At 38.2% G+C, this 23,084-nt stretch overlaps 1 protein-coding gene across 10 annotated transcripts in view; it reads right to left on the bottom strand.

Moving 5' to 3' along the window:
* Positions 1-912: 912 nt before the first annotated feature.
* Positions 913-23,084, bottom strand: part of SMARCAD1 (SWI/SNF-related, matrix-associated actin-dependent regulator of chromatin, subfamily a, containing DEAD/H box 1) — a 72,074-nt gene continuing 49,902 nt past the window's right edge. For 7 of the 10 annotated variants that reach the window (XM_064510478.1, XM_064510481.1, XM_064510483.1 and 4 more), the window contains 18 exons: positions 22,580-22,669; positions 21,866-21,950; positions 19,966-20,366; positions 15,093-15,295; positions 13,711-13,801; positions 12,476-12,575; positions 10,718-10,777; positions 10,437-10,512; positions 9,704-9,839; positions 8,228-8,365; positions 7,788-7,883; positions 6,679-6,796; positions 6,289-6,410; positions 4,920-5,108; positions 3,835-3,953; positions 2,724-2,906; positions 1,911-2,020; positions 913-1,538 (listed from right to left, as the gene is read on the bottom strand). In XM_064510478.1, the coding sequence (XP_064366548.1) occupies positions 1,477-1,538; positions 1,911-2,020; positions 2,724-2,906; positions 3,835-3,953; positions 4,920-5,108; positions 6,289-6,410; positions 6,679-6,796; positions 7,788-7,883; positions 8,228-8,365; positions 9,704-9,839; positions 10,437-10,512; positions 10,718-10,777; positions 12,476-12,575; positions 13,711-13,801; positions 15,093-15,295; positions 19,966-20,366; positions 21,866-21,950; positions 22,580-22,669 (2,379 nt within the window). In that variant the 3' untranslated portion in view covers positions 913-1,476. Of the gene's footprint in view, positions 1,539-1,910; positions 2,021-2,723; positions 2,907-3,834; positions 3,954-4,919; positions 5,109-5,472; positions 5,579-6,288; positions 6,411-6,678; positions 6,797-7,787; positions 7,884-8,227; positions 8,366-9,703; positions 9,840-10,436; positions 10,513-10,717; positions 10,778-12,475; positions 12,576-13,710; positions 13,802-15,092; positions 15,296-19,965; positions 20,367-21,865; positions 21,951-22,579; positions 22,670-23,084 lie in introns of those variants that run through there. The other 3 variants (XM_064510482.1, XM_064510480.1, XM_064510487.1) reach the window with 3 other exon arrangements.

The following is a 23,084-nucleotide window of genomic DNA, read 5'->3' as shown; positions in this document are numbered from 1 at the left end:
GGCACAAAGGAAAAATTGTGACATTAAAACTCCACCTCAGTTTCCACCTATTCCCACAGACGTCTCAAGAGCCACCTCATTCTTTGACCTTCAGATTTCTCACATTTCATCTTCTCCAATATGTAAACCCAGGACTACATCAGTATTGTAACTGCTAAAGTACCCACCCAAAACTGCAAGCCAGAATGAATTTGAGGAAACAGTCCTCAGAGAGATTCAGCCTCGTATGGACTCACTGAGCTCTGCCCAGAGCAAGCGGCAGCTGAAGCTCTAACATGCAGCAAGTGCAACAAGGAGGTCCCCATACTCTGCCCTCCCCCAGCTTCCACAACCCAGTAGTCTAAACCTTCATTGCTCAACTCAGAGCGCAAGAGACCGAGGTTCAGTCTTTTCCTCTGTCCAAGGAAACGGACATCCTCATCTTCTACCCCCCCCAAATAAGGTCCTAACCAGCAGATGATAAACTTAAGATGAAGGCACACCTCATCATTGCCTACCTACTCAAATCACATCCTAACAAGCAAATTAAAAACTTACGGCAGAAGCACATGCATGCCATTGAGGCTCTTTGTTTTACTGAAAAAAAACTCTCAAAATTCACCGAATTCATCGAGAAGCGCAAGCCTTCCTTAGCGGAGGGGACAGCTGGGCTTCCACCATCTACACCAGAAACTAATGAAAAAAAAAAAAAACCCCAACCTGTGTGGAGTTCCTGCCAAACGGCACTCTCCGTATTTGTAACTGGTAATCTAACATAATTTTGACTGGAGTATAATGAAACATTACTAACAAACGACTACTGGATAAAGCCAAGTCAACTCAAATGAAGCATTTTAGCTAGTTTGAAAGCTGCTTCTTTTATTTCTAAACCGCAAGTTATAATTCCTCCCCCAATAACCACAAAACACTTCATTAATCTATGGAATTTTATTTGAACAAACTGATACAAAACCAGTACAGTACATCAAATGAACCAAAACAAGCAGAAACAGACTCAAGCATTGTCAAATAAGGCACATATAAGAAAACCTACACAGAGAATCCAGTGAAACAGACAGTTTTTATATATATATATATATATGTGTGTGTGTGTGTGTGTGTGTGTGTATATATATATACACACACACACATATATATACATATATTTGGAGGTAGAAATAATTACAAAAATACTGATGAATCTTAAGCAGTAGCAGATCTGTTAAAACACTCACTACTTAGGTCCCCATTTTGAAAACTGCTCTGTAAAACAACATTTATTTGGCATCTGATCCACTACATTTGTGCCACGTATGTTTTTGTTTTTAAGGATCAAAAGAATGGTATCAGTGTTAAAAATTTTCAATACCATGAGAAATACAATAAAGAAACTACAAAAAGTTATAAATGTCATAAAACTCATGGTCATCAGTAACGTAAGAGTCCCTGGGGTACAACATTGCCTTTTTTCCTTAAATTCTACAACATATTTACTTTTTAGAGACCTAATGAAGCTTTTAATAATGTGGCTATATCTGCTGGAATGGTCCCGTCTTCACCTGCAGAAAAAGAGAGAAAAAGCAAAAAGCTGCATTACAACAATGTTAAATATTTCACATAAACTGACAAAACTCTACACCCAGAAATCTGTACAGAAGCCTCTACTGGTAAGGAATCTGGCACTGATTTGCGAGTAAAATCTAGGGGACCCTTTCTCCATTTCTGTCAAATTAAACACTTTGACAATTAACTTGCAATTAATTAAACTGCAGCAAATTAAGCTAATTAGTACAGTGCATCTTTCTAGTTTACTTCCAGTGGAACAATATTGGTTTATCTGCAAAAAGAACCCAGTTTTTCCAGAACAGAAATATACTGCAGTGACCTCTTTAACTCACCTAAGCGGGCATCATTATCTGCAAGAGACTTACCTGAATCAGCTGCGGTCATATCTTGTTCTAACTTCAATTTCCGTTGGCTGATTTTGAGCATGGATTCTTCAATAGTCCCTTTACTGATTAGCTTTATGACTTGTACTTCTCTAAAAAACACAAAATAGGATAAATCCATTTTTATAGTTTCTCTGGATTAGTGAAAAAGGGCAGGATCTGTGCCTTTGCTCAGCTAGCACTGGTTTAAAACAAGGAGGAAAACCAAAGAAGAGACCAATGCTAGAGCTCTAGTTATTCTGTTTGGACCAGCTGTGCTCTGTACTGCCAGAAAACTTGTCTTCCTCTGAGCTCTTAGCCACCTCAGTCTGGAGAGTTCAATCTGCGTTAACGATCATCCACTTCCTCCCCAACTCCCAATACAACAGTTGAGGTAACTGGTACTAAACACATTCAATTGCTCACATTAGCTTATTCCTGAAAACTGTAGAACAGATCAGCGTTTCACTCTTCAGGATAGGTTGGCCATTTGAGAGCATAGAAGTCTACTAAAGAGAACAAATAACATTGCCAAACAGTGCCAAAAGCTTCACAGCTGCCTTGAAATAAGTCAGTTCCTACCACTAGAAATTTGAGAAAGCTCTAAAGAACTGGAAAATGAAGTAGAATACAGTAAATACAGGTTCATTCTGCCAGCAATATGAGCTAAGACCATTACAATTACCTAGCTCATGCAACCCAAAGTTGGTTTACCAGCAAGTCTGTGCTTATAATGAAATTTTTAATCATAAAATACTGCCCTTCTTTGAGGACTTGCCTCCAATAAAAACAAGTATGACATTTAAGAAATCTTACCTTGTTTGACCTACTCTATGGCAGCGATCCTCTGCTTGCCTGTCATTGTATGGGTTGCAATCAATGTCATGAAGAATAACGACGTTTGCTGAGGTCAGATTAATTCCCAAGCCACCAGCTTTGGTTGACAGGAGGAATACAAATATATCCATATCTGTATTGAACTGATCTATTAGATGTATCCTACAGAACAAAAGAACACATGCATCAGGCCCTAGAGAAAACAACATTGAGGCTCCAGAGACGAACAGAGAAGTTAGGACGACAATGTTTTGAAAAGGAGGACTGTGGCTTTGCCAAGCAACACAGAAGTGAAGACTTTAGGCAGAAAGAAAATGGGTACTGACAGCCCTCAGCAGTGATCCGAGAAACATACATCTAGAATGACAGATTGAAAGCAAAGAATGAAAGGAAACTTGGAAAAGAATTTTGGATTATCACCACAAGATACAAGGAACAAGCTGATGGAGGAGGGAGGGCTGAAGTACATGAAACAGATTTAAGGCTGGGGCGGGGGGGAACCAAACTCATGACTGTGCTCTGTACTGACTGCATATACAAAGAAAGGAGGCGCGGAGACTTCAGCTGCAAAGAGGAAGTAATACCACAGCAAAAACTACAGCTTTTGAAAAGAAGGAAGAGTATCTCAAGAAGTATGCAGCAGGCAATAGCAGAAAACCAGCACAGCTCAAATATGAGAAAAGAATTACAACATTTATAGCTGTGAAAGAGAGAGTATGTGGTCTGCCCCAGAAAAAGAGAGGGGCTTACCTGTCTGTCAAGAAAGAGATACTATACTTTGAAGGAATGTCTACAGGCAAGGTCCTTTCGCGTCGTGCTAACGCAAGCAGATCACAAATACACACGTGGACCGCAGAAGATGCAAGTTTTCCGTTTGGGTGTGCTAGAGATGATAACCCAATGAGCTGAACTTTTCAGCCTCATCCTCACTTAAGCAATCTGAAAGCCAACACTGAACCCCTACTATAGTCAATTCCCAGTGACCATAATATTCTATATACTGCAAAACAAAAATTAGGGTCTTCAGTCACTTCCCCTCTCTGTACACACATTCATTTCTTCTCTCAGCTCCAGCAAGGAAGTCACATACCTCTCAGAAATCTGTGTTTTTCCATCCAATCTGATATACCTAAGCTGTTGATGCTTTAGGAGAACTTCCAAGATATCCAGTATCATAGTAAACTGGCTAAACAACACAACTCTGTCACCCTGGAAATGAAAAAGCAAAACAAATGTTTAGAAATATGCCCATTAAAAATGACCAACTAGACAGATGCTTTATTGGTACAAATAAGTGATTTTAATTAGACTGATTTTAATTAGATTCAATTTTTCCGAACTCAAAGACTAAGCCAGACTTCAGAAAGTCAAGCCTGACTTTCAGTGAAGACAAGACGTCCAAAATTTCTGCTGTATTGTCCCACTTTTTTATTCAGTATCACAAAGTTTTCATTATTCTGTATGCAGGTGACTCAAGCAATCTAGAAATCACAAGTTAAATGCATAAATGACAGATCTACTCCATCCATAAGCATCAACAAAACAAGTTTCCTCAAAATTTGGGGAATTTAAGTTATTTTTTCATAGCATACAGAACAGTGGCACCCTACTGTCTGAAATAAATGAACAAATGATAACTTCAAGTGCGGCACACGCTTGTGTAAAATCAGGATCCTACGCTGAAGCATTATCCTACATGTTAACTTGTAAAATAGGCCAGTTTGTACGTATGACTCAGTAGTGACATCTCATGCTTTCCATACAATAGCTCAACGCATGTAGTTGGGCTTTTAATGTAGTACAGTCTTCTTTAACTACCAAATTACGCTCACAAAGTTCATCAGCTGTGAAGACAGTACTATCCTCCTTATACTAAGGAAACAGTGTTAACCTAGGATGAATATTCTAAAACTTAGAAAAATGGTAAAGTTAGTTTCAATTGTGTAACTTCATTGTGTATAAAATGAAGTGCATGGGCAGGATTTTGTATTAAAAGTAGTAAGTGTTGCTATGTAATATTGCACATGCAGTAAATCACACTGCAATATTCCACAAAAAAGCAATAGTGTTGCATATACAGCTATTTGCTAACAGATATTAATTTAATCAGTTATTGAGAGCCAGCAATTAGATAGACAGGATAAGATGTTTCGATCAACTATCTGTAGTACAAACCTTCTCTTTAAGGTCAGAGAGAATGCGTTCCAGTGTTCTAAATTTTCCAGAATCCAAAATCTGATCCATGTCTAACTTGAAGTCACTGACATGAGAATACTGCTCACAAAGCAAATGCAGCTCAAAATCTGTCATTACTGTCATATCTTCAAAGATAAGGTCAGGGTCAGCATCGCAATGTGTGGGTTCCTATTAGCAAAAATAAAGGGAAATCATGCAATACGTAATCCTGCTAGCAAGACAAGAAAATAAACATACAAGTACATCCAAAATTTCCGGGGAAAAAACCAAAACCAAAACCAAACCAAAACACACACAAAAAACAAAGTAGCGCAATTAGACATCAACAAATGCTACAGCGCGGCTCATGCAAGCAACAAAAGATGAACTCTGCAATCCCGAGTTTATAGAAAATGGTAGAGGATCAACGTTACTTCACAATTCAGCTTTTACAAGAACTTGTGCTACCAAAAACTAAGTATATGTTCTACCTCCACAGCCATTACCTAGTACCCATTAAGCCCTATGGCCTTTACCCCTGTATCAGACCTCTTCCCCTGAAGACACATTCCCTAAAAGGGAGGTCCAATCCTTGGATAGATGGTAGAAGACATGGGAAGCCCAGCCCAAGATGTAGGGTGGGTAGAGGGATGTCATGCCTGGAAGAAAGAGGAAAAGAAAAGCCACATCTGGAGAGTACAATGGTATGAGTAGGAACAAAAAAAGGGACAAAAATCCTTCATAAACCAACATGCGACTTCTTCCCTTCCCCCCAACCGTAGTTCAACATAAATGACCGGCTTCATTTTTAACAAAAGTGTAGATGCTCAAAGCCAGCTGTAACTTCCATAAAGCACCTGCTGCATGTTCAGATTCTTGGGTTTTTTGTACTTTAGAAAGAAGCAACATCTTTCCCCAAACTCCACAGGCATTAGCACAAGCCAAACTAGGAAAAAATCCTCAGTAGTTTCATACTTACACCTTCCCTATTTTAGTTCTGTACAGCCCAGATTTCTTATCCTTCAGAAAATACTAGTAAACTCAGCTGCCCTCCTAAGATGTTTTCAGAAGCATTTCAGTTTTAAATATTGGGGTGGAGAGAACAGCTGTTAAGGAGAGGCTAACAAAAAGGAGATGACTGCAGTCCAAGAACTTTCTTTCCATTCTAGTATCTGATATAAAACCAGCATGCTACACACACACAGAGCTTGATTAGAGCATTGGATAGACGCAACAGAAATAAAAAGCAGCAACAATGAATTAAGTTTTGCAAGGACACACTTTTGACCAAAACACTGACAATAAAAAACTTATGTTACATTAAAAATTTTAAGAAATTGCAGATTGCTTTTGAATCTTATCACCTTACCTTGAGCATAAGCTTGGACATTCTCCTGAGCTTGTCTGTTGTGTAATACTGACGATGCAAGAGAGGGTGATTAGCCATTTTTCTAAGTTGCATCATTACATTTCCCGTATCAGAGTTTTTCTCTGTAAACAAAGGAACAAGGTATATTCAGAAAGCGTATGTGGACATATATTTGATACTTCTTTACCTCCCAAGAGAACCCTATTTATAAGGACTGAATTTGACATTTCACCTATTACCTGAACTTCTGAAAAATTCTGAAAAGGGATACAGTCACTTCATGAATACACTTCTACAGAGCAAAAGCTTTATAGTTACATTCAATGTAAGCCTAGGCATGGTGTGTGTGTGTGGGGGGAATCAGCAAGAGGAAATGAGACTGTCACATACCATTACCGTTTACAGTTTTCTTCAGCTTGTTCAAGAGATCACAATATAGTTGCTCCTGTTTCTCAGACATGGGACATAATTCAATGAAATCTTTTTTGGGAGGTAGTTGCTTAAGGACCTGACAAGATTAAAAAAAAAGGTATCATAAAAACTGTATTGTAGTAAGCAGTCAGTAATACTGTATTACCTAACAAGTCAGCTTTTAAGCTATTCGATACATTCTTCCCTCCCCAACTCCCTTCAGTGGCTGCCAGCTGAAAATCAAATTTTGCAGTTCTACTTACAAATTCAGAACTCATTCTGGATTTTTCATCAGCAAAAAAACCAAGAACAATCAATGAAGTAACATGATCTGTGCACTTCAAGACTGCACAAAACCCGCAATACTTGGAACCTACTTTCCTGCTAAGCAGAGAATTCTTTTGAAACCGCTAGCTACTAAGTGTGCAAGAAGTACAGTAAGATATAGAAATATTCATCCAATTATTGCTGATGCTCTTTAAGTTTTTCCCATTCTTACACACAAGCAATGCTAAACAAACATTTAAACACTTTTTGGACTTTAAAGAGAAAAGGAAACATTCTGCTGATCACAAAATAATCGTGAACACACATTTCTAGCTGTGCATATGCACAAATACATACATGCACATTCACTGCCTGGTTCCTTTGTGGGGGGGGGGGGGGGGGAAATCACATTCCTATGAAATCAGGCACATTTTTGTGGTTAATGTGGAACATCTCCCAGTTGAGGTCTACTTAAGAGTGCACCAAAACATCTTTCAAAGATGCAAAAAGCCAGTAAATAATGAGCATCAAAACCCAAAGTTTCAGCAGCAGGTCAAGTTTTTACTTGAAAACTCCTGCATGATGAAAAGTAGCTGAAGTGTGATTTATAGTCGAGGGGAGGCAACAGCAGGCTTGGAGTGAAGTGGATTCACTGGATGCAAGCTAGGGAGAAAGCAGTACAACGATACCAAGCTCTCGCAGGTCTCTTGATCTTCCCAGACAAACTATCCCTCAAGAATTTTGGCATTGTATTTATTATGAGCCTTGCATATTATCAGGCTTATTGATACTATGAAACATTGTTTTAGAGAAAATATTACCTCATCTTTTACTCTTCTCAAGATGAATGGCTTTATTATCTGCTTTGCATGTGCAATCCTCTCCTTTTCATATATACTTTGTTCTTCAGCACTCTTCTAAGGAAAATATTGCAAAAATTCAGTTAGGAAGTGCAATTTTCCAGCTGTAATGATACTATGTTATCTATGCTAACTTGAAGGGAAAAGAAAAGGAAAAAAAAAGAAGAGCCAGGACAGATCTAATAGTATCATTAGTATTCTGGAATATTAATATTAGTATTCCAAAACATCCTATTATGACACATTTTTACCTGAAAGGGATTATTTCATTGTTTCGTATTCTAGATTTTCATAGTCACATTACCTGCTCCCATAAGATGCCAGTAAAATGAAAGTTACACAGTAATAGGAGTGTTACAGGGAAAAAAAAAAAAATCAGGAAGAGAATATACAATACTTACTGTTTTTGAAGAAAACATCCTTCGGATTCCACTCTTGCTACTACTAAACATATGCGGCATGACAAAATTCAAGAGAGACATCAATTCCAACAGATTATTCTGAACCGGAGTTCCTGTTAGCAGTAAGCGATTCTTTGCCTATTTGTCCAGAGTGGAAAATAGCAGTGAGAAACACTAGTTAAAAGGGTTAAAAATGAGTACTGGGGGGGGAACAACACACCTTATGGAGAACTGAGAAACCTGCCTTGGTTTACTTTTGATAATCAAATTTTTAACTTTTTAAAGTTAAAATATACTTAAATCTATTGGAATAATTTGCTGGTGAAGCCAACAAAATGGTTCAGGGATCTACGAGGAACGGAGCACGTATTGGTTTAAGAATAGAGCCTAACCCATATGTAAGAAAATTGTCCCTGGCTGTATCAGGGTAGTGGGGTTTTTCCTGTGTTTTGGTGGGTTTTTTTGTTTTTTTTTTTTAATTAGTGCCAGTTGTTGCTCCCATGTCACATCTTTCGTAATGTCATACAGTACCTTATGCTCAAGTTTTGAATCACAAGTACAAGCCACGTTTTAATGGCCAAAAGATCAGCTTCTTAAAAAGGGCTTTTAATGAAAATATAGTCTTGGAAAATAAGTTGTAATAATTTAAGCAGTAAATATATTATTACTGTAGTAATACTACAATGCTAAACCAAAATAATTAGAGGAAGATCTTGACTCAAATTTTCCCTTTTTCAAAATGCTACTGCCTCAGGTCTAAAACGCCCATTTGCCCACGTCAATTTCTGTTTGTCCAAAAAATAAGGTTTTAATTTAGCCCAAGTTTTACATGCATCATAAGCATTTTTAGCCAACTGCTTAGCAGTTAATGCCTGTGTACAACAAGTTAAGCTTACAACAAGTTAAGCTTAACAGATTACTCTGGACAAGCAATGAGATTTGTCTGCTGAAACTACTACTTATGGATTGGTTCTCCAGTACTTGAGTTCGCCCAACACTAGAAACAAAATATTAAAATTGTAAAATATCTGAGCAAGCTATGAGAAAAAAATGTATTTTAAAGTTACCCTTTCTTGAAAAGTCCTGCCAGAACACCTCCTTAAATGCTACAGTGTTTCAGCACAAGTCAACCAAGTTTTCTGAACAGCAGTTTTAATTGCAGGATAACACTTGAAAACTGCTTACTACTAAAAATGAACCATAACTACTGTTGTAACAATGCTATAAGAAGTTAATTACGTTTCTTTGCAAACTTATCTCCTCAGAACAGTTCCCAAAGGAGGATCCATTCCTGAAACCACAATAACTTATATCCACTCACATTCTGTAATTTCAGGAACCCCACACATACAGGAACTTTACAATTAGTATTGCTTTTTCCCCCCAGCCCGTAACTACAAAAAGACAAGATAGGAGCCCCCCCACTTTCCAGACCTCCCTCCCTAACCCCCAGACCCCAATAACCAATCCTCTTACATTAATCCTCATGAGGTGCTGGTAGCGTACAGAGCTCATATTCTTTAGCATATGACCTTCATCAAAAATTGCATAGTTAAGTTTCAGCCTGCGAAACAGACTTCTATCATCTGAACTGCTAATTGCACAGTTATACCTGTCAGAGGAATATATCAGAAAAGACATTAAAACCAAGTTTAACACAAACATACTGCCGTCACCGTGATTGTGAGAGCTACCTAAAGAAACTGTAGGTGCCGTAAGTAACACTATTTAGAAGTAAACAGTCTAAACAGTTTATTGCTTGCAAGTAATTACAGTTCACTTAATGAGCCAATGCTCTCCACAGTCCTTTCCACAAACCTGTACAAACCTACTACAAAGAATGTACAGCACAGTATAGTGTTAATGCTACAGCATTAACAAAAGAATCTTATTATCGTTACTTGAAGACAAAGTAAGTCCCCTTCCCATCCCACCAAATTCTAAACACTGTTTGTTAGTTATTCGTCTTCTGAATTTCAAGAGGCAAAAGGGACAGGTCAGAATGCTTTACACCTGCATCACTGAAATTATACTGCAAAGAATAATTCCACAGGTTTTGACTCTTGTCAAACAAGACAAGAAGAATAGAAACAAACCTCATGCTCTTTGGTGAAAACCAAGCATTACAGGACTATCAAGTTTTATATCACCACTGGAGGTCAGTAGAAGTTAACTAAATTTCACTTGCTATTTTAATTGCTGTACTTACGTGGTTACAATCACATTGAAATCTACAACTTTATTATTAATGTCCACTCTGAGATGCTTCCGATCTTCTTGGGATCCTATGAAAGCACAAAACAAAAACAGTACAAATTATTAATAAACAAAAAATTAAAGAGATTACACAAAAGTATAGAAAGTATTTGGCATTAGGTATCTGTATTTAAGCAATTATCTTAAAACACTGCTCCATGAGCAATTAACTTTTTTAGGATGAACAAGCAGCCAACTGTATTACTGTATTCACTTCTAGATTTCATTCCTCACCATAATAAAAAAGGACATTCAGTTCAGGACACCACAGATGAACTTCTCTTATCCAGTTATCTACAAAAAACACATAAAAAAACCACCTCAATCGGCTATACTTTATTATGTCTTACATAACTTCAAACACAGTAACAGATTCCAACCTTCTTCAGCATTAAACCAAAAATCTGATTTAAAATCCAAACGCCTTAAAACCCTCCTGAAGGTTAAGAAACATCTTTCTAAACTCTTAAAACATTGTAACACTTAGGGAAATAAAAGAATGAATAACTGACAGAGCAGGAACCATTAGATTCCAAAGATGTAGCCATCAGAAGGCTTCAAAAGTTCAGTTTGGCAATTCAAAATAAATAACTTAAATCCTTCTTAAGTGACTTAAGAAGTGTTACTACTTCCCAGCTTACACTTTAAAATTCTATTCAAATGGAACCTGCAAGGCTTATGATAACCATCTTACTGGGTCTAAAATACAAGAGCTTAATACAACGTTTAACTTTTCAGCATAATTTCTTCCTTGGACCTTAATTCCTCAAAAAGCAATCAGCTAATTTCTAACCATTTTCATTTAGAAATGTTTCATCGGGAGCTATAAAGCCTTTGGAAACTGGACAAGAAGTTTCCTAACTGGATCCATTGCAGGTGGGCAGCCATCAAAAGTAGCCACTGATGATTTTTACCAGCTCAAAGTGAGATTCGCATGACAGTACGTGGTGTGCAAGGGTTGGTCTCCAATGAACACAAAAGCTGACTGCAAACCGTGGCAGAAGGGTGTTTGCTGTTACTGGCACTTGACCTATGCCCAGGGCTGACCCAGCCATGGATGAAGCAACCCCTCCAGAAGAGCTTCAGAAAAGCCACAGGTAGCCTGCAATTTCCAAGCTTTACCTGCTAGACAGTACTGAATAATAAAGTCTTGGGCCAGCCTGCTACAGTTCATGAGCCTCTACAACTAACTTCTCCCCTCCCCCCACTCCATCATTATATGCCTCAGGTGTAAACAAAAAGCATTTTTAGAAGTTACTTGAAAGAAGATTCTAGTGGCTTCTAGAGGCACACTGAAAATGCCAATTTAAAACACATGCTGAACAATCAAGCTTTTCTGACTTGTTAGAAGACACTTCTGAAGCCCAGATAGGTACTTGAAATTAAGAAGAATATTTTCTTTTAAATTAAATTTTCTATTTGCTCTTTGTTATAATCATTCAACAAAAACCAGCTTAACTCTAGAGAACACCAGTTTCTACCAAAACTCCTCATCAGCTTTGACGACATAAATTTTACTCCACGATATTCTTCCTGCTTCAGACTGAGGTCTTTAAATAACAAAAACACCATCAGCCTCATCATTTCAGCATATTGGTCCATTTTGAAAGAGATTCTGTGCAGCAAAGGGCAGGGGGGGAGGAGGATTAAGCATTTTAAATGCAATAAAACCTATCCCTAAGCACAGCCTGAAAAGCGGGAATTACAGCCAATATTCAGTAAGTAAAAGCCTACTTTGCTAAACAAATTCAGATTATAACAAGCATCTTTTTTTCGTGACACATACACAGCATATTATATAAAAAAAATGTTAAGTCTAACTAATTCAGAACAAGCATGCCTCCTCTATGGTTTGCATTACAATTCAAATCTAAGCAACTGAATACACCATAAGAAAATGAAATTTTCTTTCACAAAAAACTTTTCTTCTTTTGACAATCTGTCCATGATTTTTTTTTTTTAAACCAAATAATTGCAAAGCTCGTAACTTACCCAACGTCGAAGCTGGCACAACTAGCAAGTGGGGACCTTTATTGCCCTCTTGGTAGAGATATGCCAGAAATGCAATAGCTTGAATTGTTTTTCCTAAGCCCTAGGAGAAAACAAATCCATTTAAACAGAATTAATTGTCTCTAGATCATAGTAGTGCTTTGTACTCATGAGCCGATTACAACGTAGTCAATGTTAACTACATGTTTACAGATCTGCATACAAAAATTGTTCTGCTCAATTAAAGCATAACAATATTGTTTTACAGAAGTCAGTTTCTTAAGCATAACTGTAGTCAAATTCTTAATTATCTCTTCAGCTCTGCATCACAGCATCAAGGATTAATCTATTTCATTTATGAAATTTCCCATTTTAGTTTAAGTTCCTTCCTCTCACCTTCTTCAAAACTCACCTTCCTGAAACTGTGATGCAGACAAATGCTTATTTGAAAACTGTTCTTTCCATTTGAGCCAATTGTGCAAAGGATATTTTGGCTATTTCTGAATTGGAATTTAATATGGAAATCATATCCGTTTGCAATACGCCTACCTCTCCCCCAAAACTCATTTTCTTGTCTTTTGTATCATGGATTTAGAATTTTATCTTAGCTAGCACCAAAAAAAAAAAAAAAAAAAAAAAAAAAAAAAAAAAAAAAAACCCAAAAAAACCCCAACCCCAAACATGAGGCATTTCTTACAAACAAGAGAAAGGTGGAAGCTGAGAAACACTAAGGGTTAGTAAAGCAACCCAATCTATGGCAAAATGGATACAAAAATGAACGGTTCACGGATATGTACAAATGGATTCCGTCACATTAAAAGACACCATCTGACTTGCAATTATCACTGACCATGAATCTTAGGCTTGTAGCAAAGTAGATGCTGAAGTTTGAAAAACCAAAAGAACAGTACTGGATGAACCTTAAGTTTCACAAAACCTCATTTTACATCTAACATACAATAAATGGCTAGTCCTAGGAATATTTAATGCTATGTTTTATTTTCAAATCAAAAAAAGAGAGTTCAGCAGCTACTAATTTGAGCAGTCACCGAAACATCTGGAGAAACTGTTTGTAATTTAAATTGTATCAGCCAAAACAAATTACAAATTCATTCACTTATTACAAATCCCAAGCAGGTTATAACACAGTCATTTGCAATACTTTTAATGATTCTGAAGACAACCCCCACCAAAAAGCTCTGCTGCCCCCCTCCCCCCAAAAGCAGTTTTATACTCACCATTTCATCAGCCAAAATACCATTCAACCCATGTTTATACAGAAGTGCTAACCAGTTCAACCCAACCTTCTGATACGGCTTCAGTTCCAAACTGTCAGAAAATAAGCAGTTTAACATGTTACCATCTTTGGCTTGTTTCTCCATGAAACATAACTGTATACTTATCTTTATCGCTGAACGGCAAGTTTAACATTTTCTATATTTTAATCCACTCCAGACCACCTAGTGAACTGAAGACCACCTCAACATATATTTAATCAGTCAACTGAATACCTAAGAGCACTTCTGAACTTCTTAAGTAGCTTACTTCAATCCTCACGTATATCTTAAATGACCAAAAACAAACACTAGAATAAATTCTTCTTTTAAGTTTTAAATCAGTGATCCAAAGACAGTTACACATAACAAGTAATTTTTAAAATACATAAAAAAAAATAAGCAACATTTAGCAGCTGCATTACAAAGTTTGTTCTGTTATATACTAGTTGCACTGGCACCAAACAAAAAACCAAATACACACAATCCTCAAAACACTCTTAACAGTAACTCACCTACCTCAGCATTTTTGCCAAAGAATGACCACCACCACCCCCCGATAAGCTCCCTCCAAATAGGTCCCTTTTCCTCTTTGTTTCTATTATGACACAGCTGAACATCCTTTTGCTGTTTACCACTAATAATCACACAAGCCTAACTCAGCTGCTCTTCTGGCCATTTCCACTTTTTCCTCCATATTTCTGGCTTTTTTTTCCTCCCCTGACCAGTGCTCATTTTTATTCCTCCTATGCTCTATGCTTATCCCCAATATCCTTTTGGATACTACCACCAATTACTCATCTGAAACAAATCCCTACCTCCAATACATTCCCCCACAACCCTCCCACAAATGTTCCTCCCACTGGATGCAGAATTCCAGATCATTTTGTACATCTGAAGTTTCTGAATGAGGTCTTCAGTCCAGCTGACAACTTTTAAAAGTTTGTTCAGATTCACTGCAGTTTGGCATCTTTGAAGCAAAAGGTCCTTCCTTACAAGAGCAGCTTTGTTCGGTCTTTTGTTTAAAATAGTACATATGACCTCATCCCTCAAGGATGACTTCTACGTTCACCAAAAACTACAGCAAGTAAAAGCTCAAGCTTTTGAGCATCAAGCACTCCAGAGCACCCTCTGTGTTACGATCCTCACCCAACTTTCCTAATATAGTTGAAAATTTGTTGAATTCCCTCAAGCACTGCACGCGCATCGCCGCCTAAAATCAGAGAGCTGTTTAGTATTGAACTCTTAAAGCTCTGCTTTCAAAGGTGACAAGTTATTAAAATCCTGGTCCTCAAGCACACCTCCTTACCTGACACTTTTTTAAACACCAAAAAGCACTAAGATACCTCTGATTCAAAATGGAGGGTTGCTCTATGTTCCATCCATATCCTCCATCTTCAGTGATGCTGGTTACTTGTTTTGTCAGTTTATTTGAAATGTCTTCACATTTATTCATGAGTTTTAGAACCACATCCCTTTCTTTCAGCAGTATCTTGCAGTTCCATACTACGTCTTCTGATAAGCCAGTAGTTTTAGTCATTTTCGTAAACTGCAAAGTAATTTAAAAAAAACAAAAATCAAATGCTATGAACACTGATACTGGACAGGGAAGCAGCAGAACAATTACTACTGGCTGGCAAGTCTTGGCATCGTGCCAGTCATCTTTCCATTCACAAACCTTTATAAAAATCATACTGCCATTGATAATGAACTTCTGTTTTGTTCCTTCTGCTTTCAGTAAGTTTTTCCTAATTCTATTAAAAATTGCAAAAGAGCAAAAAGAGCAAAAACATCTCAGCACTTCCTTGTACCTGCAACAAGTAGTGAAAACCAAAGTGCTTTGTGCAACTGCTATTCCTTCCCTCTGTCCACCTGCAGCTTACCCAGGAGTGAAATGGAATAGCTCTAGCTAAATCATTATCTGTTTGTCTGCCTCCTGGCAAACAAAGCAGGTAAGGAAAGAGCAGAATAGGAAAAGTTAATAGCTATTATCAGATATAGCTTTCAAATTTCCATGCCTATCGAATATTAGTGTTGCTTGCTAGCTATTCTACATGGCACCTATTGGCTTTCATTCTAGGAACTGGATGCCCGAGCACCACTTTCAGTCCCTACCTGTATATATCCCTCTGTAAGAGGGTACAAGGAAGAAAAACTGGGTCAGACACGCTTGCTCTACACTTCACTTGTCAGTCGTCTCAATAAGCTTAACATTATCTAAAAAGAAGCAAAGCAACTAAGCAATCAGCTTCCCAAGCACTTCTTGCGCCTCTAACTTTTAACACAAGGGAAAAGAGAAGGATTTCTGCAGGGAAGGAAAGAAGGGAATCGCGTATTTTGAAGCCTGTTACCGTGAGGGTGCTACTACGAAAAACTGCAACTGCTGCAGGCAGTAAGCAATTTCTTTTAAATAACAGCAGCAGCATAAGCTCCTCTCAAAACTTCAAATATTTGCTACATACTTGGCCTATTAAAAAAGTCTGTAAAGGCCACACTGAAGATCATCACTCTGCAGTTCCTTGCACTCCACACAATCTTAAAAAATAAGTGAACACCCCCCCCACACACACATCTCTGAATAATTTCCAATGCAAAAATGTAGGAACATGAAATTCTTAGGGGAGGCACAGGTGGAGTGCAAAGCAAGCTGTTAAGGCAGGGTCCGCTAGTGGAACAAAACCACAAAAGGAAGAAAACACCTTTACTACCATTAGATCTCCTCTTCAGCAACCCCTACTAAATACTAAAGATGTAAGATGTGAGCATAACCCAGGGAACAAAGCAAATTACCATATCAAGAAGGCTATTAAGAATAGGATGTTTGCCTAAAAAAGAAATAAAACAGTTCAAAGAAAAGTGACCTATTTTAGTAGGAATACAAGAGTCTCTATTTTGCTATGTACCTATCAAGTGCTCAGCATTACTAGGGCCCAATTCTAACTGTACCACAAACAGAACATTTTGTCTACACTTGGACAGAGTGAAAAATAGGTAAGATTTTAGAGATTAAACAAAAAACCCCACACCTTTCCCAAAACCATCTCAGGATTTTTGCAGTCAAGTATTCACATGTCCAAAATATCAACAAGAATTGGCTCATCTTTTCCAATTCTTCACATTTCAGCTTCAGAGATTTTCTTTGCCAAGATATGATTCACCTAATCTCTTTTTTCTTGCAATGAACTCTATCCCCTGTGAAGTTTATGAAAAGCAAACTTGCACAAATTATCTACAAGGTCATTACACATACCGATATACTTTCATTGTTAGTACCATCACTCTGACATGTTTCAGCACCATGCAGTGTCTCCACTTTTTTTTGTACATGCATGCTTAAAGTCAGTACTAACCTCACTCTAAAGAGGGACAAACCAAGGTAAAAAATAAACACATTTTCTAAGTATCACAGCAAACAAGCTGGCAGAGAACAAGTCAGAGTATCAGAATCCCAGTTTAAACACAAACTGATCTAACGTCAGTCCTTAACTCCTTAAGTGCACTTGGCTAAGAAAGCTGGAAAGACACCAGCGTTTGTAGCCAAAAGGACATAGATGTGCCACGTGGACAGCTCATATTCAACAACATATCACTTCCTCAGCCAGCAAGCAGGTATTCTTTGTACCTAGATGGAGTATAGGTCTTTAAGTGATTTAACTGCTGTCACCTTGACCGCTAATCCTACTCAAAACACATTTTCCCAGCTTGACCATGGCTAACTTCCTCTGCCACTTTGCACTCCGAGTTTACTACCAGAAGTCGTCTTGATACAGCAGCAACAGAGGTTGCTTCAGTTGCTACTGCTAGAAGATGCAATGATCACCTATCACACCCTCAATGTTTTTTTTTTTTTTTTGATAATGATTCCATGTCACAATCCCTTCCGTACCTTAAATTGTTAGAACAGGATTTTTCTAAAAGGTCTTGATCTGTTTTAGACTGCAAGAATTCCTACCCATGAGGCTCATTCGCACAACCTGGTGTTCACAACGGACAAGAAAGGGGAGAAATCAAGGTGCTAGTCACGGACCAGCATGTTACACTATGTCACTGCCTTTAAGGCAAACACACATTTTCTTTCCTTCAAAGTGTTTCCCTCCCTTTTTAAACTATAAAGCATTATTAGTTTTTGACCCTGAAGCCTCACTTCCATCACCTGCCTGCTCAAGTCCACAAGAGTTATTTTACATTTGTTTCTCTAAATTTCATGTCTCTGCTACATTATAGAAATTGATATTCTTTGTTTTGCAGACAACGAGCCAGAAGTTGTCACCTGAAATTCATAAAGACTAATTTGCTGTTCAGTTAATAAGTGGGACTAACAATCGTCTCTCTTCTCTGCTGCTTATTTCCCTTTTCACTCTAGCCTTCGGCTTCTCCACCTGAAAATTTCTCAAACATCAAAGAGCTTCTAATCTCCACTTTCCCATTCCTTCTCCCAAACTCACACCACTCAGGCCCACTGACTTCTCTTGGATTCCCTGTAGGACCACCTGCAGAAAGGGCAGTAATTGAACATAATTTAGCTGAAGCTCCTTCCCTCTCCAGTTGTATTCCTCTTAGCTTATACCACTGGCTCTATAAGAGCGTGGTGGAAAAGCAAGTCCATCTTTTACATGTCTGTTCTCCCATTCGCCTAAAACTGACAAACTGAACATGTGCTACGTCGAAGTCTCTACATGATACTTTATGTCCTCAGTTTAACTTGCACGAACTCCTTGAGAATTTTTCAATTTTAAAAAATTATAGACAGTGTGACTCACACGAGGTCTGAAGTATTGAAAGAGAGAGCTCATTTTGTAATAGAGATAACACTGTGAAGGAGAGTAACAAGACGATATAGCAAAATCTCAGACAAATACAGTCTTACGCTAAAAAAAACATAAGCAGTTACACTTATATTTTACACAGAAAAAAGGAGAACAGCAGCCCTGTAGCAAATATTTCTGCAAAGAATTAAGCTCAGGCAAAATCCAACAAGTTTAGAAAGGGATTACTTTATGGCAGATGTTCTATGAGAAGCCAAAGGCTTGGGGCAAAACGGATTTCTTTTGCAGCATATCTGTACTTTTTTTTTTTTTTTCCCCCTTCTCCTCCCCAAGGATCTTCCTCATCTCCCCCCCATCCCTTGCAATACAGCATACAAAGATCATTTGGTTTTCTTAAAAGTCTGTCTAATATCTCTTACTGTTATGTGGTAAAGCCCTCTAAACAACAAATTGTGAAGTGTTATGATTTTAAACACATGTAAAAAACACATTTATTTTGTCCTGAGAAAAATACAAGCACATCTTGTATACTTCAGTGGGGGTCGTTTCAGAACACTTACTAATAAAAAAACCCCCCTCCAATTACTCTTAAAAAGGGCCTACGCACAGTTATTGTTTTAAAACCCAAAGCAGTAACAACTTAAACCAAGAAAATCTTTAGTTATGTACTTCAAGCTTCTTATCAGAAGGTTGTTCATATCAGGTCCGATGTCTCTCAGTTAGCTGAAACACATGAAATGTGAAGGAAACAAAACACACCATGTGAAACATCTGAAAGCAACATCCCAGGGACAGTACATAGTCTACTTACCAGTAGTTACTGTTTTTCCCCCTCTGTTGTGGATTGTGGTTTATAGCCTTCTGATGCATTACCTTTTATTATTAAAACACAGCAGCTTGCTCCACTATGAAATGGCTGCATTGCTTAGCTAGCAAAACCATGCTAGAGACTAAGTTGCAGTGTATATATAAAAAAAACCCCACAGGCAACAACTCTTTCTTCTATGGAGAAACTGAAAATATCCAAGCTGGCATCTTCAATCATGGAGCTACCCCGGAAGCTGCTGCTGCTCTTAAAGTAGCTGTAGTAAAAGTTCTGCCACATTCTTGTCTTCTGCATGGTTTTTCAGTTAAAGCAGATCACAACAGGCTAGCAAACAACCCCTTCCTAAATGAAAGCTCTAATTTCTTCTTCTGCAGTGAAATGAACCAAGTTTCTAGGCTAAAGAGTGAGTGACAGTAATGTCAGCCAATCAGCTTGAGTTTTTCAGGAAAATCACCCCTTAATTCATTCAAAATTAGGTCATATGACACTATTTGAAATGCTATTGGCTTACAATGAACATAGCATTTTAGCCTAATCAGGCTAAGGCCACCCATCTATGCCTCTCTAGACTGAAGACACCTTGACTCTATGCATACTGGGGATATTAAAACAAGAATGCAGGCTTACCAGCGATTCCCAACTGTTAAAGGGCCGGAGCGCTATTATCTTCTGAGCCTTTTTCTGAGAACACTGGGGAATCAAAGCGAGTTCGCTCGGGGAAGCATCTTGCAGGAAGCTAAGGATTTTAGCTTTGCAATCATCCTCCATCACCTCATCACCGCTGCTGTAGTCCTCATCAAGGGAGCTGCCACCTTCCAAAGCTGAGTCGTCCTCTGAGTCGTCCTCTGAATCCTCCATTTCTCTTTTAATGTGCCAAACGCTTTTTTTGCCTTTATCCTTTTTCCCAGAGCCATTCTGCTCTTTCACAGAAGATTTCTCTTCCATTTTCACTTCATTCTCCTCACTTCCGCTGTTTTCGGAGACTTGGTTCCAACTAGAAACTTCACTTTTGGAAGGATGTTCCGTATCTACGCGTGTAACATAGAAAAAGTAACAAGATCAACGCATACTCCTTAAGGACAAAGTAGAACTCACTTGTCCTTCAAAATAAAAGCAGACACAGACAAAAAACAATTTCAGTATCTAACGCGCAACATTGTTTCTTCACTGTAAAACGCTATAAGCAACGTCTTGGCATTTTCTCCATTACATTTGTCTAACTTGGTATTTGCAGCACAAGTCCTCAACGGTAGGTGCTACTGAGACAAAAAGAGGAACAAACACCGGGCAAGTCTGTTTAAAGCATGAAAACAGTGACTGTAAGCCAAACAACACTAGTTTGCATGCTGCTCAAAAAGCAGAATGCTTTAACTGTCTCAAAATACAGAAGTCCAACTCTATGCAACACACGTGAACTGCAGGAACTTCAGGGTAGAGCAGCTTTGAGAGTTCAAGAATTCTCATGTGTGGTTTGACTGTGATACTGGTCTCCCCTATATCCCAAAATATAAACCTTTCTTACCATGTTATTGCATCTCAGTACAGCATTAAGGGCGGGACAACAAAAGCATGCACCTGTTAAGTAACTGGAGGAACTAGGTACTTCCAGCTGAGTAAGCACACACATATTTACAACCCTAATGCTTTAAAGTAATATAGCTATTGCCTAACAGAACGTGGACAAGTCATTATGAAAAGCCACTTGTATGGGGTTTTTTCTTCTTTGGATCTCCCTTGCAATGCTCTCTCTTCCTCCCGGTCCCGGTTTGCTGTCGACGGATTGTAACCCCAAATCTGTGTTCCCAACACTCAGGAGGAGCGGGGGTAAGGAAGGAACTTTACGCATCACTTGTATGCTGGTAGGTACCTCTACGTGAAAAGAATAAAACTACGAATACGATCCCAACCCAAGGACACTTGATACAGCAAACCATATATACGGCTGTCAGGTGCGTACCACGCTAAGCAGCAAGCTACTCGCTAAATACTGTTTCACTTACAACTTGCAGCTTTACACGGAATCACAGTTCTCATTCCCTATCACATTCAATTTACTGGTATCTATATACTGGTTGCAGTATTGAAGGCCCATTGTTAATACTTCTCTATCCTAGAAGATGTTTCAAGAGTAAAATAGCTTCTGTCACATCACCTACAAAGTTATTTTAAATTACCGATTTACAAGTTACTCAAGTTCGGAAAATGACCCCTTATTTTTAACCAATCGGGAGGGGAGTAGGTCTCCCAACTTCAGCACGTTTCGGAATATATCTTGTCATATACTCGCAGGTAATCGCAACTTGTTATGTTAATCTATCTTTAGCACAGCAAAAAGAGAAATCAAGACACTGAAAATGAAGAAAAACCTGGTTTCCTTCTTCTGCCTTCGCCTAATGACTATTTTCAAATATCGCTACAGGTTTATAGGCATAGTACTGTCAGGACTGTCATCGCTGGACATCAGCAAAACTTTATACTGGAAGTCTGCTTTATCTTGGGATAAAACGGACTATAAATCTGTCTTTACCCTCATGGTCTTCTGCAAACACTCTCAGGGCCTCCAGAGCTTCATAAAAGACCCAGTTATGTTCCTGAAGTACACCTCTCAGGTCCTAATAAAAAAAAGAAAAAAAAAAAAAAAGAAGTAGTTTTGTTTTCTGGTACGATAAGTAGAAATTTCATAAAGTCAGATGTTTCAGAAGAAAAGAAATCAGAAAGAGAAAACTTTGGTTTATCCTTACATGCAGTTTAGGCAGACCTGCATTCCATCTTTCAAAAGGGTAAGAACAGACATAAACAAGCTTTGCTTCCAATAGTTTAAGGTACAGTATTAAAAGGCCCTGACCAGGTGCTGAGCATCTTCAGCTGCTAAACCAACTAAGAAACACACTAACCTCTAATCATGCTGGGGGCAGGGTGTGTGTGGGTGGGGGATTAACAATACGAGCAAATTTATTAGGAGAGAAAATGATGCTTTTGGAATCTCCCCGGATAAAATGACTGACTACACGTGAATATTTTTCCCCACGCATTTTTATAATAGTTCATCAAATCTGACTATGCCAGGCTTGCCACAGGACCAAAAACGAGAACAAGCTGCTTTCAGCTCAAGGCAAACTGCATTCCCAGAGCACTAACAGTGGAGACCTACCTACCCTGAGTTCTTCCCGAATGTGCTGCTGGTATAGTCCTAACGAAATGGTCCTTAGGACAACTATAAGTTGGAGACATGAGAGCTCACCTCCTTATCCAATCCAGGAAAATTGTTTTGCAGCTTCTTTACAAGCATCTCTTTCCTCTCCCATTCTTTTGCAGATTCTGATCTGCCCTGCTACATTTAAGGGGAAAAAAAAAAACTATTTAGGTTTAATGTGAATTCTAAGCATAGAAACAGAAAAATCAAATCTAACATTGCTTACCTTTGAACAGCTACTCTAAATAACAAAAGCACTTCAGACAAATCCAAGCTGCAGGAATCATTCCTCACACATAACCAGCGCTCAAAGTAAGACTAAATCTCCCCTAATGGAAGACTGGCATTCACTACCTGATAGGCACACACAGTGTGAAATTACATGCCAAAAAATATAACAGATCCTTCTGAAGGTTTCTCTCTTCAAAATAAAATTAAATTTGGTAGCGATTCTGGATGATTTATGTTATCCTTCTAACTGAAGACCAATTTTGTTATTTTATTAGAGTTCTGGATAACGTAACATACAACACTGTCATACAGAAGGCAGCAG

The sequence above is a fragment of the Dromaius novaehollandiae genome, chromosome 4 (genome assembly GCF_036370855.1).
Source record: "Dromaius novaehollandiae isolate bDroNov1 chromosome 4, bDroNov1.hap1, whole genome shotgun sequence".
NCBI lineage: Eukaryota > Metazoa > Chordata > Aves > Casuariiformes > Dromaiidae > Dromaius > Dromaius novaehollandiae.
The sequence above is the reverse complement of the archived record's forward strand: the minus strand, read 5'-3'. Positions and strand labels throughout refer to the sequence as shown.